General features: G+C 42.7%; 1 protein-coding gene across 1 annotated transcript in view; it reads right to left on the reverse strand.

Moving 5' to 3' along the window:
• Positions 1–16,116: 16,116 nt before the first annotated feature.
• COLEC12 (collectin subfamily member 12) overlaps positions 16,117–18,412 on the reverse strand; it is a 290,441-nt gene continuing 288,145 nt past the window's right edge. The window contains exon 10 of the mRNA XM_030212945.1: positions 16,117–16,655. Within this exon, the coding sequence (XP_030068805.1) occupies positions 16,633–16,655 (23 nt within the window). The 3' untranslated portion in view covers positions 16,117–16,632. The remainder of the gene's footprint in view (positions 16,656–18,412) is intronic.

Genomic DNA, 18,412 nt, shown 5'->3' on the forward strand with positions numbered 1-18,412 from the left:
CACATTTACACCTGCTATTGCCTAAATGTTGGCATGTAAATGCCCATTTACACTAGTATTCTATAAGGAAATCTGGGCACCCAGATGCTGTTATAGAATTGTCCCCTATATGCACATAGTTCATACTCTTTTCAGATTGTGTGCTCATGTGCACACATGCGCGATGGTTCACACATGTATAATGGTTTGCACAAGTGCGCACTATCAAAAAAGAGTGTACACCACAATCCACCTTATAATCAAAAGAGAAAAACGCCTAGATTTCGACCCAAATCAGGAGATAGACGTTTATCTCACAAAAATGAATAAATCGGTATAATCGAAAGCCAATTTTGGACGTTTTTAACTGCACCCCGTCGCGGATGCGGACAAAGTTGATGGGGGCGTGTCAGAGGTGTGGCGAAGGTGGAACTGGGGTGTGGTTATCGACCGAGGAGAGATGTACGCGTTAGGGCGATAATCGAAAAAATAAAGGCGTTTTTAGCAAAAATTTAGGACACTTTTGTTGGACCCTTTTTTCACACGAACAGGTCCCAAAAAAGTGCTCTAAATGACCAGATGACCATCGGAGGGAATCGGGGATGACTTCCCCTGACTCCCCCAGTGGTCACTAACCCCCTCCCACCACAAAAAATGATGTTTCACAACTTTTTATTTTCACCATCAAATGTCATACCCACCTCCCTGGCAGCAGTATGCAGGTCCCTGGAGCAGTTGTTAGGGGGTGCAGTGGACTTCAGGCAGGTGGACCCAGCCCCATCCCCCCCTACCTGTTACAATTGTGCTGCTTAATGCTTATTAGTCGTCCAACCCCCCTAAACCCACTGTACCCACATGTAGGTGCCCCCCTTCACCCCTTAGGGCTATAATAATGGTGTAGACTTGTGGGCAGTGGATTTTGAGGGGGATTTGGGGGGCTCAACACACAAGGGAAGGGTGCTATGCACCTGGGAGGTCTTTTACCTTTTTTTTTTGTTTTTGTAAAAGTGCCCCCTAGGGTGCCCAGTTGGTGTTCTGGCATGTGAGGGGGACCAGTGCACTATGAATCCTGGCCCCTCCCACGAACAAATGCCTTGGATTTATTCGTTTTTGAGCTGGGCGCTTTCATTTTCCATTATTGCTGAAAAACAAAAACGCCCAGCTCACAAATTGTCGAATAAAACATGGACGTCTATTTTTTGCGAAAATACGGTTTGGTCCGCCCCTTCACGGACCCGTTCTCGGAGATAAACGCCCATGGAGATAGACATTTTCGTTCGATTATGCTCCTCCACGTGTATTTACCCCCGGATTCTATATGTCATGCCTAGAGAGCTGCGCCAAAATTGGAGCATATTCTATAACATCCCACGTAACTTAATTGGCTTAACAAGCTAATCAGCACCGATAACAGCTCTTAACAAGCAATAGTGAGCACTAATTGCCAATAATTAGAATTTACACACATAACTCGCTAAGCGCATTCTGTAATGCAGGGCACTTAAGTTCTAACACAAGCAGGCAAAAAGGGGAAATGGTTATGGGTGGAGAAATGGCCATATCATGGTCATTCCAAAATTTACACGTGTAGTTATAGAATATGGCCCAGGGCACCTAAATCTGCGTGCTGGGATTTATGCAATGTTTTTGTTGGTGTAAATGGAAGTGTGTAGATTTAGGCACTGATATATCAACTAAGCATATTTTATACCGTACCTAAATCTAGGCACTGCTTATAGAATACGCTTAGTCAGCAATGATTTCCGCGCTGATTTTTTAGGCACTATATATAGAATCTCCCCCTTACAATTCACGCTTTAAGAAAATTGCCCACTATCCCCTGGAATCTATATATGGTACCCAGATTTGCACACCCAAATTTGTACGTGTTCCTGTGATAGGCACACAAATTAATTGAATAATGGGCCCTTAACTACCAAAAATTGGGCGCTAACAACCAATTACTAATGATAATTGGCACTCATTAAAATTTGCTTGTGCATCTGGCTGCATGTTATTGTATGAGACACAGTGCCTAACTGTACTAGTGCATAACTCAAAAGGTGGCGTGGCCATAGGTGTGGCAGGGGAGTTCTGAAATGTTGCCTATGTATTTATACAGTACAGCCTCAGTGTGCCTAACTTGGGCATCATCATTTGCACCAGGTTTCAGCAGGCATAAATCTGGCGCCTACAGTTAGGCGTGGGAATTGGAGCTACATGCTATTATATAAAGGACTTGTCTTATCAGAGGTGGGTTGGTTAGGGAGCTATGGACCTCATTGGGAAGTCGGGGGGTGGGGAATGGAGAGAAACCTGACAATTTTTTAAAATGTGGGTCTCAGCCAATGTTCAGAGTTGGGGCCCGCATAGCTATCCATGCAAATCTGTCCTAAATTCACCCGGTTAGCTATGTGGGAGCTGGCATTGAATATTGCCGGCACTCAACACTGCCCCTGAGCTGCCCACTTTTAGCATGGCTGATTTGTTCCAAAATTCTGCAGCACTGCTCAGTTATGTGCCGTTGAATACTGGCAGCTAGTTGGCTACACGCGATTTAAGTGGGCAGGAGCCTTTTCTGTCTGCTTAAATCACTTTGAAAATCGGGTAGTGTGTGTGTATTTATTTCAATTATTGATGTGTATGTAACTCATTTGATTTTATATGTTTTCACTGTCAGAAATTACACCCCTGGCGCAGGCAACTGCCAAAAGATGGTCACGTTGGGTCTTTGTTCATTGAATAAATCCTATTTGTGTGCTATACTGGTGTCACATTTCCATCTTCAGTTGTTCACCCTGGACTCCTTGTGTTGGGTCATCCTGTTGATCACTTTTAAAGACGTGTCCATCTGAGGTATGGGCAAAGGGTTGGATTGGGGAGGGGTGTTCACTTGCAGGCATACTTTTTAGTGTTTGACAAACACAGATAAAGGCAGATAAAGACCGCATGGCCTATCCAGTCTTCCATGAAATCTACTCTCCTTATCAATTCCTTAGAGAGATATGCATATATTTTGCCCTGAAAAATCTATGTGGACCACATAAAAGGGATACATGCATGCAAATCATCTTCCCAGGATAATTTTTAAAGCAAAAGCATATACATACTTTCACTTTGAAAATCTGGTCAAGTCCACACATAGAAAACTATGTGTATAATTTTTAAAATTACCCCTTGTAGGTGTCATCCTTAGTTTCAGATAGGACTCCAGGTCTGGAATGCCATATTGGATATATATGTATTTATCAGTTAGCAACAGTCTCTGTAAAATATTGGGGAAATGCTGGGGGCTGGGTAGAGAGAGAGAAAGAGAGGGAGGGAAATTTTGGACTACAAATGGGGGAGGGAGGAGGAGGAGAGAGAGATGCTGGCACTGGGGTGGGGGGATGCGGGAAGGGAAGAGAGATGTACACACTGGAGAGGAGAGGGGGCAGAAAGAGATGCTGGACAGGGAGAGAGCATAGGGAAAGGGACAGAAAGGGGCAATACTGAACACAAGGGTAGGGGATAGGGACACATAAGAGCAATGTTGGATGGAAGAGAGGGGAAGGGAAGAAAGAGGTAAAAGATGCATATCGATGAAGAGGAGGGGATTGGAAGAGAGAAGGAGGATATGCTACATATGATGGGAAGGAAGGGAAGAGAGGGAGGAGATTTGCCTGGATGAAGAGGAAGTGAGAGGGAGGGATGCTGCACATAGTTGGAGAAAATTAAATGGATTTGAAAAGGAGGCAGAAAAATGGAAGAAAGCTGAATGTGAGAGATCGGTGCCAGAGACAGATATGGGGCAGGGAATGATGAAGAAAGGAGGAGAGAAAAGAAATAACAAATAGATAGGAAGCCCTGGAAACAAGAGTGAAGAGCACAGACCGAGGGAAGCACAACCACAGACTGGGAACAAGATAAAATAAAATCACCAAACAACAAAGATAGGAAAAATGATTTTATTTTCAGTTTATTGATTGAAATATGTCAGTTTTGAGAATTTACATCTGCTGGCTTTATATTTTGCACTGTATAGGAAGAAATGCATTTCTTTCTATATCTCTGGGGTTGCACTGCATGCACAGTTTGGCATCATAAGGATTCAGTTTAATTTTTTTCTAAATTAGCGCTTCCAGTCTGGTCACATATTTGAAGAGGAGTTATCTGTGTTCTGTACGTGTGACTGAGGCCAGGTGTTCTGTGGAGATGCATGTTGACATGCATTGGTCAGTCTGTGATCTCATGATATTTGTCAGTTCTCTTACAGCATTTTTAGATCCAAAGCAGCCCTGACTGAAAAAATTAATGAAGACCACTGGTGTTAGAGGATGTAGAGTTAATCAGTATGCATTGCAGTGGTGTGTGAGGGATGTGGGTGTATGAGAATCGGAATGTGGTATTAGTGAGGAGATGTTAGTATGTGTGCATGTGGATTTGGTAAATATATTAGAGAGGTGTGCAAAGTTTGTGAGTGTATATATGAATATGTGGGGCTATTTGCAGGGTGTGGGGAGGGAATGTGTTTGTGGGAGGGGGTATGTGGAAAGAGGGAGTGGGAAGCATGTAGATGGAGATGTTTTTGTGTGAGGTGCATGTTGTGATGAGCATCACTGACAATTCAGAATGATATAGGTGCCCAGTTAGACATCAACAAATTAATTGCTAATTTCATAAACATGAAAGCACAAAAAGTTAACTGGTTGTAACCTTTTGTAAAACCTCTTTTTTAAATTAAATAGTAGCATTGTATGAACAAAAAGAGTTGATAAAGGAGTTTTGGGAAATGGGGTAAGTGTGACCTACTATTAATATCACTGAGAGATTAGGGCATCAAATTGGTTATAGATGGGGATCGTGGTGGGGGTGAGGTGGCAGAAGCTCTTGCACTGGTCCAGTGCAAAGGGGAAAAGGAGGAGTGTGGAATCAGTGTCAGAGTCCATGAAGTTGCTGAACTGATCTGTGGTGCAAACTGGAACCGGGACCAGACCACTGGCACTACCTTCAAGGAGAAGATAAAGGAGCAGTGAAAAGATCCGTTGGGAGGAGCCAGAGGGGCACTGAAGAGAATCCCAGCAACATCTCCAAGGATAGAGATCTGTAACAAAGCCATTCTGAAAAATAAAATTATTGGAGAGGTGGCGGAACATTTTCAATATGATGTCTAAATCTGATTTTGGCCGTTTTCTGAAAAATGTCAAAAAATCCAGAGCGATTATGGCCATTTTCAAACCAGAAAAAAGTCCAACTTTTTATTTCATAAATAGCCACTTGCTAGATGTTTTCGTGCTTAGTGGGCCCGATATTAAGCCGGCAGTGGGCAGTGCTTTTGCTGTGACGACTGGTATTGAATGTCTAGGAATTTTTTAACTGTAAAAAGTTAACCTGTTAAGCCAATAGTCAGTGCTGTTTAATTTTTTAGCGGTTAAAGATAGGCCTACTATTTATGTGGCCTATTTTAACCACTGATCATAGCTGGTTAAGTGCTGAATATCCGCACTTAACCAGCTATGTCTCGCGATACAGCCAGTTAGTGGCTGGCTGCTAGCTGCAGATATTTAGCAGAACATAACCAGTTGACTCCTGCTGAATATCCACAGTTAGGCTTTGATATGATATTTAATCAGTCAGTGACCATATCTGGTTGGTTAAATATCTTTGAATATCTAGAGGGGGAGTGCATCTATCTTTTAGGACCATTTTTGAACAAAAAAATATTCAAGGGGAAAATGCACAAAGCAAGCCATTGGGATGTATGGGAGGGGGGCAGTATTCTTAGTAGATTGGGCACACAGACATCCCAGCAGAACAGTGGGGCACCCTTGGGGGCACTGCAGTGGACTTCACATAAAAGGTCCTGGGTACACACCTCACTTACCCCCTTACATTGTATGGTGAGCCCTCCAAAACCTACTGTACCCAACTGTACACCACTACACTAGCCCTCATGGCTGAAAGTGTTACCTATATGTAGGCTCAACAGGTTTTTGGTGGGTTTTGGAGGGCTCACACTTTACACCGCAAGTGTACCAGTTAGAGTGGGATATGGGCCTGGGTTCCCTTCTCTAGTTCACTACACCAACCACTAGACTGCTCTAATAGGACTGGCCATAACAGGATTTTCAGATGTTTGATAAATTACCTCATGAGAAACTCTTGAAGAAAATTTTTTTACATTTACATTGTGAAGACGAGGACGAGGGGGGGGGGGGGGATAAAATGGAAGTGGAAGAGGAAGAAGTGAGGAGGGTCAAGAGAAAAGGGAGACAGAACAGAGCCTTGCTCTTGCTACTTCCCCAGAGAGAGAAAAGAAAAGGGTTTCCCCCCACGGGAAAATGGAGGATGGAGAAAGACTACAATACCCAGCAGCCCTGGGGAAAACCCTGGTACAGGAACTATCCTCCCCAGCAGCCTCTAGGGGAGCACCTTGACAAAGCCAGGGAGGTATCCACAGGGGGCAATCAGGAGAAGGAGGAACAGCTGAAAAGTGGGTGGGATGAGGAACCCATGGAGTGGCAAGAGGCTGAAGAGGGAGAGAGAGAGGGGAGAGCCTGGGGGAGCCAATGGACATAGCAGCATGGGCTCAGTCACTGGGAAGAAAGCTGAGAAAGCAGGTGATTTCTTGGTATGGCAGCTGGGCTGAAAGGGGAAAGAAGAAGGGTCATGCGGGAGAAGGGTCAGTGATAATGAAAGTGTGACCCAGAAAGGGTGGGACCCTTATATCTCCCCATAGAGTTCAGTTCAGGCTGTTTTTGAACTGTGTGCTACTGAACTACTCAGAGTGAAAAGTGTGCGGTTTTGGGGAGGGATTATTGTTTTCCCCTGTGTGAACTACTCAAAGAAAAAGGAAAAGGTTTTTTTTAAAACTGTTTTCCCCTGCAATGGGAGAAGACATGTAGCAGTGGTTTGTGTTTTGTTTGCTGCAGCCGGCAGCCACTCTCCAGAGAGTGGGGGAAGCGCTGGGCTATAGGACTGCTTAAGGAGGAACAAACTGAGTGCTGGAAGCAGTGGGGTTTATCTTTCTTTTTACCCTGCTGTGCTGAGTCCTTTGAAAAGGGAAACAGTGGGGTTGTGTTTTTGGTTCCTGTCTTTGTTATGAACTGCTGGACTGTGAGCACCAAGGAAATAAAAACTGACTGATTTGCTTTTGGAGTTGTTGGTCACCCCAAGGCGTACCCTGTGGATTACAGTGGGCTGTGGGAGGCTGGGCATGAAGCTTGGCCCATAGCCGAAGTCACAAAGGAGGTGGCAAGGTCCTGAGAACCCCTGGAGGAGGGATGGATCTTTCACCACATTTTACATTTGGTACTACTACTACTACTATTTAGCATTTCTATAGCGCTACAAGGCATACGCAGCGCTGCACAAACATAGAAGAAAGACAGTCCCTGCTCAAAGAGCTTACAATCTAATAGACAAAAAATAAATAAAGTAAGCAAATCAAATCAATTAATGTGAACGGGAAGGAAGAGAGGAGGGTAGGTGGAGGCGAGTGGTTACAAGTGGTTACGAGTCAAAAGCAATGTTAAAGAGGTGGGCTTTCAGTCTAGATTTAAAGGTGGCCAAGGATTGGGCAAGACGTAGGGGCTCAGGAAGTTTATTCCAGGCGTAGGGTGCAGCGAGACAGAAGGCGCGAAGTCTGGAGTTGGCAGTAGTGGAGAAGGGAACAGATAAGAAGGATTTATCCATGGAGCGGAGTGCACGGGAAGGGGTGTAGGGAAGGACGAGTGTGGAGAGATACTGGGGAGCAGCAGAGTGAATACATTTATAGGTTAGTAGAAGAAGTTTGAACAGGATGCGAAAACGGATAGGGAGCCAGTGAAGGGTCTTGAGGAGAGGGGTAGTATGAGTAAAGCAACCCTGGCGGAAGATGAGACAGGCAGCAGAGTTTTGAACCGACTGGAGAGGGGAGAGGTGACTGAGTGGGAGGCCAGCAAGAAGCAGATACTTGTATAGTGACCATCCTCAAGAGTTCAGTGTGGTTTACAAAAACAAAGAAACCAGTCAATAAATGGGAAGGTTACAGCAAAAAGCTAAAATTAATAATTACAAAATTTCTGAAATAAAAATGTCTTAAGTGATTTTCTAAACATTACATACTTAATCATTGACCCTAACTCTCTTGGAAGGATATTCTACCATTTGGAATCCTGTATGGAATTGTCTTTGACCAGTTTTATAGACCACCTTTTAGCAATAGGAAAATAAAGAATCATATAGTTTCTGGAGTCAGTATCACAATTTCTCATAGATAAGTCAACAAGATCTATTATATAGCTGGGGCAGGTACCACTAAGAATGAGAAAGACCAAGATATATAACTTAAAAACCACCCATGCCTTTATAGGAAGCCAGTGCAACTTTGCCTACAATAGAGTAACTTTCTCAAATTTGGATTTACCACATATTAAGCGAGATACCATATTTTGCAGTTTTTGTCTGAGTGATTCATGACATCCAAGATATATGCTATTGTAATAATCAAAATTGGTGAGCATTAGGGTTTGTACCATGAGCTGAAATAGTTCAGGTTTAAAATAAGATCTTATCCTTCTAAGTTTCCACAAAAGTCAAAATATTGTAGTAGTGACAGCTTGAACTACAAAACAAAACATTTATCCAAAATTACACCTAAGATTTTCAATTGTGATTCTAACTGATAAGTCTTGCCCTCAATCTCTAGCTCATCTATCCCTATAGGATTAAACGAACTGCTCAATATCAAGAATTTTATCTTATCCCTATTAACCTTATGCTTAAAAGATGTTGCCCAAGATTCCAAAATATTGAGCCTTAATTTGATCTTATTCAGTATCTCTTGAAAATCATCCTTAAATGGGATTTAAATCACAATATTGTCCACATAAATAAAAGGTTTCCTACACAGAGCCACCACTATGAGATATTGTTGTGTAAACACTCTATTTTATGAGAGAAAAAAAGGATCTCAGACACCATTTGGAAAGATTCAAATTATTTTCTCATCCATTATAGATGGATCATCTGTCCTGAAAAAAAACCCTCTTTTATTTTACATATTTTTAATATTTTCACTTTCCTATTTTTTCTTTTGCTATTTATTATTTAAAACATTCATATCTTGATGCCAATCCATATAGCGGGGCCAATCCTTACTCCATGCATAGCAAATAATTTCTTAAAAATACAAACACTGAGCCATAGCAGAAAAAGCACTTATCTGTCATTACAAGGAGAAGGAGGGGAACTACATCAGCAGGTTGGTGGCATCATTTTACCTAGTGGATGTGTGAACTGAGCGTACAGGCAGGATTAGGTAGAAGCAGATAGGGCTAACCTAGGGATTGAGGGGGAAGTGAATGAGGAATGTTGAAGGGAAAGGGAAGGACAGGAGTTCTAGGTTCAAGAAGGGGACGCAGGTTGGCAGTCAGTACAGAAAACATACAGTAAAAGAGGGTTCCTCCAACAGAAGTTTGCCCTGGGCCCTTAAGTGGCTAAAGAGGCCACAACCTGGGAGTCATCTTCGACTCCTCTCTCTCGCCTTCTCTGCACATATTCAACAGACTGCTAAAACCTGTTGTTTCTTTCTGTATAATATCACCAAAATTCATCTTTTCCTTTCTGAGCACACGACCAGGACCCTTATCCACAAGTTGCCTCTCACAGGTCTCCCACTAAGCCATCGCTCTCCCCTTCAATCTGTTCAAAATTCTGCTGCATGACTTATATTCTGCCAGTGTTGCTATGCTCATATTAGCCCTCTCCTCAAGTCACTTCATTGGCTCCCTATCCGTTTCCGCATACAGTTCAAACTCCTCTTATTGACTTACAAGTGCATTCACTCTGCTGCTCCTCAGTACCTCTCCACTCTTATCTCTCCCTACACTCCTGCCCGGGAACTCCGTTCACTGGATAAATCTCTTTTATCTACACCCTTCTCCTCCACCGCTAACTCCAGACTCTGTTCCTTTTATCTTGTTGCACCATATGCCTGGAATAGGCTTTCTGAGCAGGTACATCAAGCTCCATTTCTAACCTTCTTCAAATCTAGGCTAAAAGCCCACCTTTTTGATGCTGCTTTTAACTCCTAACCCTTACTCACTTGTTCAGGTACTTACTTACTAATTCTCTTATCCCTTATTTGTCCTGTTTGTCTGTCCTAATTAGATTGTAAGCTTGGTCAAGCAGGGACTGACCTTCATGTCCAGTTTACAGCGCTGCATACATCAAAAATAAGAAACATAAACTGAGATTTGTCAGAACTGGGCAATAAATTTGTATATTTGTTGTAATATACAAGTGGTGGATCCCTGGATTTCGCTGCGCAGGGAACTTCCATAATACAATATAATTATCAAAAATGAGAAAACAGGACAAGAATGTATTTTAAGGAATGAATTATAGCTCTGAGCAGACCTTGAGCCATTTAGACCTCGGACTTTAATTTGTTACTGATAAATGGCAGTATAAACTTCAAACTACTGGGGTATTTCTACAGGCTCACAAACCATAAGGTGAATGGAAAGTCAGGCAATAAAAAAAACCTGCCCTCTCTCAGAGAAGTCCAAAATTGTATACAGTCTGGCATGTGACTATAAATGCAATGGAATACTATTTCTTTCTTTTGTACTGAAAGTCAAGTAGCAAAAACTGGCTAGGCAGCTCTGGACCACAATGCATGGGCTGAGTAGAGAATGTATGGAGGGCAAGGAATGGCTGGCTTCACCTTGCTTGTTTTAATCTTCTTTAACTTGTTTTCTGGTATAGAATAAAGCAGTATCAATCTACAACACATTTGAAACATTCCAAAGGTTAGTTCAACTAATGTTCAGCTTGGCATTTCGCTCTGTTTATTTTCAGTGTTTTATTTTTAGCTGTTCCGCTCATTTTTCTTTTCTGCTTTCCTGCTTTCACCTCAGAATCCAACAGCACATACCCTCAAATTCTGTAGGTTGTTCAAAGTTTGACGTGTCATTTTGGGCACGGATCTAGACAAGAACAATCAATAATTGGTTACAAGCGGATCTGCCATCTACATCTATTCTATAACCTGCGTGCCAAATTCATCTCACACACATCTCCAAAGGGGGCGTGGCCAAGGGAGGGGAATGGCTGGGCCAGGGGTGTTCGCAGGATTTATGCGTGGATTTATAGAATACTTTCATTTCTGTGCCTATCTGACAATAGTTAGGCATGAGCATTTACACCAATGTTTGGCAGGCATAAATGCTCGCACCTAAAGTTAGGTGTGAAAATGACCTAAAGCACATCTATATATATAAAAGGCAACCCCAACGTTCTGAAGCCTCCACGGAAGTTGAGGCGCCCGAGATATCCGGTGTGCCCTGGAGTGTCTGCACCGCCCTCGCGTCAAAACGTCATGACGCGTCAAAACCTCATGACGTCGAGGGCGGAGCTATTGACACTCGAGGGCCGAAACGGCCCACAGCGCACAAGGCAGCAAGTAGCTTCGAGGGACGGAGGGAGGGCGAACAAGGCAAGTAGCTTCGACGGACGGAGGGAGGGGGCCCCTTGCTAGCGCCAGTTTCATTCCGCTCAGAAACGGGCATTTTTTCCTAGTAGTCTATAAAGACAGTTCTGTGTGGAATTGCCTTTATAGAATTCTCACTTAGCATGCGTCCTCCCTGCGAATAACTTTCGGATCCCCACAATCCAGTTGGGTTTTTAAGATTTCCCTAATGAATATGAATGAGATCTATTTGCATGCACTGTCTCCAGTGTATGCAAATAAATCTCAAGCATATTCATTGCGGATATCCTGAACATCTGATCTGGTGAGGCCCGAGGTTGGACACTCCTGATCTTGCCCATAGAGCAGGATTGGTCCCATACACTGCCACCTCTTTGGAGAAGAAATGGGCATTTTCAATGCCTTTCAGAGGCAGAAGTGCAGGCTGGTCTCATCTTAACTACTAAAGGGGCAATTTTGCAAAGTATTTTCTGCTTGTAAAACATATTTTATATGGGGAAAAGGGCTCTTAGAAAATTGCACATCTGAATATGTACCTATCCAAGTACAATGGGACCACAAACTATATACAAATTGACAAAGCTTAACCAAAAATACTTAGAACTTTGTGTCTCATTCACTTGCTTTAATAAAGCCAGTGCTTTTTTTGTGCCTGGCACCTTTTTTCTGAGGTCCGGCTCACCTGCCGCTCCCTTCCATTTGTGCTCCGTGCTCCCTGAGTTGAAATCTGTTGTTTACCTGAAGTCGCGGCAAACTGGCAGTGAAAGCAGCAGGCAGGCAGGCAGGTTCGCCTCCTCATTGCTTTCGCTTCCCTTCCCTCTCAGTGTCCCGCCTTCCTCTGATGTAATTTCCTTTCCATGAGAGTGGGACATGCTGAGAGGGAAGGGAAGCGATGAGGAGATGAGCTTGCCTGCCTGCTGCTTTCACTGTTGGTTCGCCGCGACTTCGGGTAAACAAAAGATTTCAACTCAGGGAGCATGGGTGCACAAATGGAAGGGAGTGGGAAGGCAGGGAAGAGAGAATTGCTGGACATGGATAGGAGGGGAGGGCAGGGCAGGGGAGAGAGGAGAATCGCTGGACATGGATGGGAGGGGAGGGCAGGGGAGAGAGAATTGCTGGACATGGATGGGAGGCGAGGGCAGGGGAGAGAGGAGAATCGCTGGACATGGATGGCAGGGGAGGACAGGGGGCAGAGGAGAATCGCTGGATATGGATGAGAGGGGAGGGCAGGGGAGAGAGGAGAATCGTTGGATATGGACGAGAGGGGAGGGAAGGGGAGAGAGGAGAATTGCTGGACATGGATGGCAGGTGAGGACAGGGGATAGAGGAGAATTGCTGGACATGGGAGAGGAGGGCAGGGGAGAGAGGAGACATGCTGGATATGGATGGAGGGGAGGGAAGACAAGAAGGAGATGTACATGGATGGGAGGGGAGGGCAGGGGAGAGAGTAGAAATGCTGGAAATGGATGTAGAGCAGGAGATAGAGGAGAATTGGTGGACATGGATGGATGGAGGGGTTGGTGGGGAGAGAGGAGAAATGCTGGACTTGGATGGAGGGGAGGAGAGAGGGGAGGAAAGAAAAAAAGAAGAAGATGTACATGGATGGAGATGAGGGAAAGGGAAGAGAGGAGAAAAATTGCACATGGATGAAGAAAATAGGCAAAAGCTGGATCCACGCTATACCTCCTCTAGTCAATTCCACAGAGGAGGACCCAGCTTTTACTTATGGATATAGGGCAAGAAATGAAGAAGAAAGGAGGAAAGTAAAGAAAGAAATGGAAAGGAAGCCCTGGAAATGGAGTTAAGAGAACAGATAGAGAGCAGCAGAATCAGAGAGTGGGACCAATATGGATAGAAAAACAAAGTCACCAGACAACAAAGGTAGAAAAAATCATTTTATTTTCATTGTAGTGTTTGGAATATGTCCAATTTGAGAATTTACATCTGCTGTCTCATTTTGCACTGTGTATACTGGAGCTGTAACAGCTTACAGAAATTATTTATAATGAAAAAAAAAATCACATTTTTTTTCTCCTATACTAGTATAATATTTTCAATGATGCCTGTTTATATGTGCCATGGCTGGTATAAGGGGTGTGGCCAATGTGGGTGTGGCTATCATAGGGGTGGAGCCATATGTGGTGACCCCACCCATAATGAGTATCTGTACCTTTTTTTCTACAAAAAAACCACTGAATAAAGCAGAGCTTTAAAAAAAACAAAGACCTCAAATCTCCTGATGGCGCCATCTTTAAGCCAGTAATGGTGGTGTAAAATCCATTGAAATTTTTGGATTCTTCCTGAAGCAGCATGGAGAGCAGTGAAACAAGGCACTCTTGTTGAAGAAAAGAAGAAAACAGTCAAGGAGAACGAGCAGTGCACTGTTCAGTGTGGTATATTGAGGCTCGGTTTGAGCTATAGTACTGGGCAGACTTCTCGGTCTGTGCCCTGAGAATGGCAAGGACAAATCAAACTCAGGTATACATATAAAGTATCACATACCATGTAAAATGAGTTTAGCTTGTTGGGCAGACTGGATGGACCGAACAGGTCTTTATCTGCCTTCATTTACTATGTTACTATGTTACATTGAAGGATACATGGGTGGCTGTTACAACTTAGTGAACTTTTATTGCTGGCTATGCTCCTGCTTTTTGGTTATGTTCCTTTGATTTCTTTTGAATGGACATTGAATGCAGTAAGCTTACTTGCTTTGTTTAAGCTTGATTTATTGATGATGTGTGGATTTACCTATATTTAAAAAAAAATGTTGTGTGTTCATTCACTTTGGTCTATGCACATGAAAGAGGGTGTTTTTTTGAATCAGTAGATTTTCTCCAATATTTTTGGAGTTTTTAATGCTGATTCTTTTTTCCTCTTGCTTTCTTTCAAAATTGACCGATGATAATACCTTACTCCCATGTATGATAGTGGTTTTAGCAATACTTTGGGTATTATTCCCTATCGGGAGATTTGAGGTCTTTGTTGTTTAAAACTCTGCTTTATTAGAGGAAGTGAATGAGACACAAAGTTCAAACTACTTTTGGTTAAACATTTGAATATGTATGCATAAGTGCACTTATATGGGGGTGCAATTTGGATGAAGCAGAGGTAGCATTGCAATGTATATGTGTGTTTCTTAACATATACACTCAGAGTGCATGCACACATATACAACTTTCTTTAAAACAGGTTTAATTTTGTGTGAAAACATTTGTACACTACTAGGGGTCATTGCAGGAGTCTACTTTATAAACGCATCTAGGTGCCTATTTGCTTTTACAAAACAGGCACTTTTTTGACTTTTTATACAGGCATTCTCCTATAAAATTTGCCCATTTGTGTATTACTTTGGCATCATGTATGAAATTGTCATGCCAATAAAGTTATCTGAATCTAAGATGGACAGGCATGTATACATCTACATACATATCAAAATCAGCTTCTTAGCAGAACCAGGGGGTACAGAGCAGTGCATGTAGCATTTAACCAAGAAAATACTTTCAAACAGTGAAACAAATACACCAAGATGTTCCTAACATAGCTTCAAACTGCTAGTAGAGCCGGCCCACTGAGGACAGCATAATTTGGGGGCAGCAGAAATGTGGCAGTTACAGTATCTAGGGGCAAGATCCAACAGGCTTCAAGAATGCACAAATGCCCAAGGCCCCAAGCTGGCCATGATGAGTTCTTCTACAGACACATTGACTGCTGCACCAGTGCTATCCTGGATTGGGTAGGGAAGGGAGGTACACCGCTGAACACCTTTTGAAGGGGAGTGGGACAGGAACACCTCAGGTAGAGAGGTGGAGTGAGATGTTGAACACCTAGGATAGGGAAGGGAGGGGAATGGAAGCAGGTGAACATGAGGGGGGGGGGGGGTGGAAATGGTGGAGAAAAGGAGATATGCTAGACAGATTGGGGAAGAGAGGTAGGGAAGGAGAGAGATGATGGATACCATGGGGGGTGGGGATAGTGAAGGAAGTTTTTAGACCATGAAAAGACAGTAGAAAAGAGAATGGGAGACTTCAGCTGCCCCTTATTGGGGGGGGGGGGGGGGGGGGGAGCACATAGCTGTCATATACTCTTGAGCCAGCCCTGACTGCTAGTTACCCAATAGAGAGCAGTTTAAAATCATCCCTTCCCCTCCTCCTAACATTACACTGATTGCATTAAAAAAGGGTCAGCAGAAGATGTAAAATGATTTAACCCATCAGACTCATCCAGAGAATTACTGAAAAACTTTCAAACGCTGATGAATAGGTTTAAATCTGATAATAATAAAATGGAAAACACTGAGGGGCTGCTTTAGTAAGGCATGCTAAAAACTGGTCATGATAGTGTGCACTACTAACTCACATTCACAACTGATTACATTGTGACTTAGTGAATGGACCCTCCTCTACTAAAGTACATGCATGACACTTATTAACATGGACAAAGTTGCAGTTATGCTGCAGTTTTACTCACCAGCACAACTCTGTGGGAAAGAGCTAGCCAGGGCAGTGTCTTTGGACCATGAGAATAAAAAGGCTGTGTGTAAAATACCTCTACCCCCAAAAGTCAGATTTTTGCCAATTAGAGGCATAATAATGTGTATGTGTATACTGTTGTCTTTGGCCTCTGTGTATACGTATAGCTGATGAATAGAAACCGTAAAAAGCAAATATTTTGTACAAAAATATGTTTTAAAAGCTCTTAAAAGTATATTCTATATTGTCAATAAGAACTGGACTATATATATAAATATATATATACACACATATATATCTGTATAATTTTACTGTATTTGGAATTTTAGCAAAAGAGAATGAATTGTTTACAAGATAGGTCAATTAATTTTTCCTATAGCTGAATGACCTATTGTTTTAGATCAAAATAATCCATTATTCTGAATGCAGGTAGTGTCTATTTGCATATTTGTTGGTTTTTAAAAAGATGCCACTGACACGGTCCAGTTGTAGCTTTCTCATCTCCAACCAAATGATCCTGTTGTGAGAGTCTGAAACTCCAAAGCTCCAGTGTGACTCTTGAGTAACAGAGAGAAGCCTTGACATGGAGTTTTTTTTTTCAGTGAACTATTTTTTCAGTGCTTCCATTTTTCATTAGGTAGGAAGATGGTCCGTCCTGGAGATCTCTTTAAAGTAATTACCAAAAAGGTTTCCAATGCCTGCACATCTCAGTTAGTTCATGTTCTATTATAATCCAGGCAACTTTGTTGCTGTATTAAAAAAAAAAAGAGCAGTTATAGGTTAGCCAATGGTTTCATGGAACATATATCTTGAAAACAAAAGGGGATGTCATTTACCCCCTAATTCTATAAAACTCCCCCCAAACTGCAAGTGCAAATTTGGGCATGTGTTCAATTTGTGTGTGCAATTTAATTGAATAATGAGCTAATTAGCACCAATAATTGGCTTTTTAACAAGCAATTATTGGCACTAATTAGATTTAATTAACATTTACGCACATAAATTTAGGGATGGGATCCACGCCTCCAGGTATGTTTCCTGAACTCTTTTGCTGACAGATGTTGGGTGTACTGTGGAGGTACCAGAAAACAAGGCCCTGTGCAGAAAACCAAAAGACAAAAAGGAGTAGGGATGGACAGTAAACCTTTCCAAATGAGTCAGGATTCCAAGGGTATAGTCGATTAAAAAAGGTTAGGCCAGAGTCCGGGAGCGGTGTTTGCTGTTTTGAGTTTAAACTACATTATTTCCAAGCACTACTGCTTCAGTAGAATTTTACCATCACTTTGGACAGATTTCTTGACTCCTTAGGCAGGTGATTATTCCACCGAAACATGGTTCTGTGTCAGGCCTCTTTAGTGTACATGTGGTGCTTCTGCAATAAACTGTTTTTAATTGACTACACCCTTGAAATCCTGACTCATTTGTGAAGGTTTACTGTCCATCTCTACTCCTTTTTGGCTTTTTGTACTGTGGAGGTAACATGCTTAGTTCCAGGAAGGGAAACAATATGGCAATTGATACCGTGGCAAGCTCTGTCAGCCAGGGGAGCTGTTTTGAGGATGAGGCTCTGTGGAGACTTTCTTATAATTTTATTGAGTACGGAGGTCACATGCATTATTCAGGTAAGGGAAAGGGGATGGGATTTGATATATTGCCTTTCTGTGGTTACAATCAATGTGGTTACATATTATATACAGGTACTTATTTTGTACCCGAGGCAATGGAGGGTTCAGTGATTTATGCAGAGTCACAAGGAGCTGCAGTGGGAATTGAAACTAGTTCCCCTGGTTCTCAGGCCATTGCACTAACCATTAGACTACTCCTCCACTCCACCCTGTTTAGAGCACAGTTTTCCAAACCTGTCCTGGTAACTGCACAACCAATCAGAAATTCAGGATATCCATTATGACAGTGCTTTAGATACATTTCAATGCAAATTTTTCTCATGCACATTCACTGTGGCTATCTTGAAAACCTGACTGGTAATGAAGACACTAGACAGATATGGGAAGCCTTGGTTTAAGGGGTTGGGATATGGGAGAGGAGGAGGATGTGCAGAAGATGGGTAGGGGAAAAGTCATAAAACACTTTTGTAAGATACTAGCCCCTCGATAGTCAGCCGCATTGGACTGTCCAGGATTGGCACCTGGCCAGTTAAATGCGAGTAACTGGCTATCCACTGATATTTAGCAGTACATAACTGGCTATGTACCTCTGAATATCGCCAGTTAGTGGCCAGCTAGTTATATCGGGCAATAGAACCAGCTATCCGCCAATTTGTAAAGTCAGACTGGCCAAGTTTGGCACCCATATTTGGCCGCATGAAACCCTGGAATATCTTTGGCTGGTCTGCCAGTGCTGAATATTGGCTTGGCTGGTTAAAGTCTGAGCGACCAAAGTTAATCCGGTTATTCAATGCCAGTTACCGGAAATGACCCGGCATTGAATATCGGCTCTCAGCGTTGACTGCAATCGACTGAATTGACTGCAATTGACTGAAAATCGG

This window comes from Microcaecilia unicolor, chromosome 1 (assembly GCF_901765095.1).
Source record: "Microcaecilia unicolor chromosome 1, aMicUni1.1, whole genome shotgun sequence".
Classification (NCBI taxonomy): domain Eukaryota; kingdom Metazoa; phylum Chordata; class Amphibia; order Gymnophiona; family Siphonopidae; genus Microcaecilia; species Microcaecilia unicolor.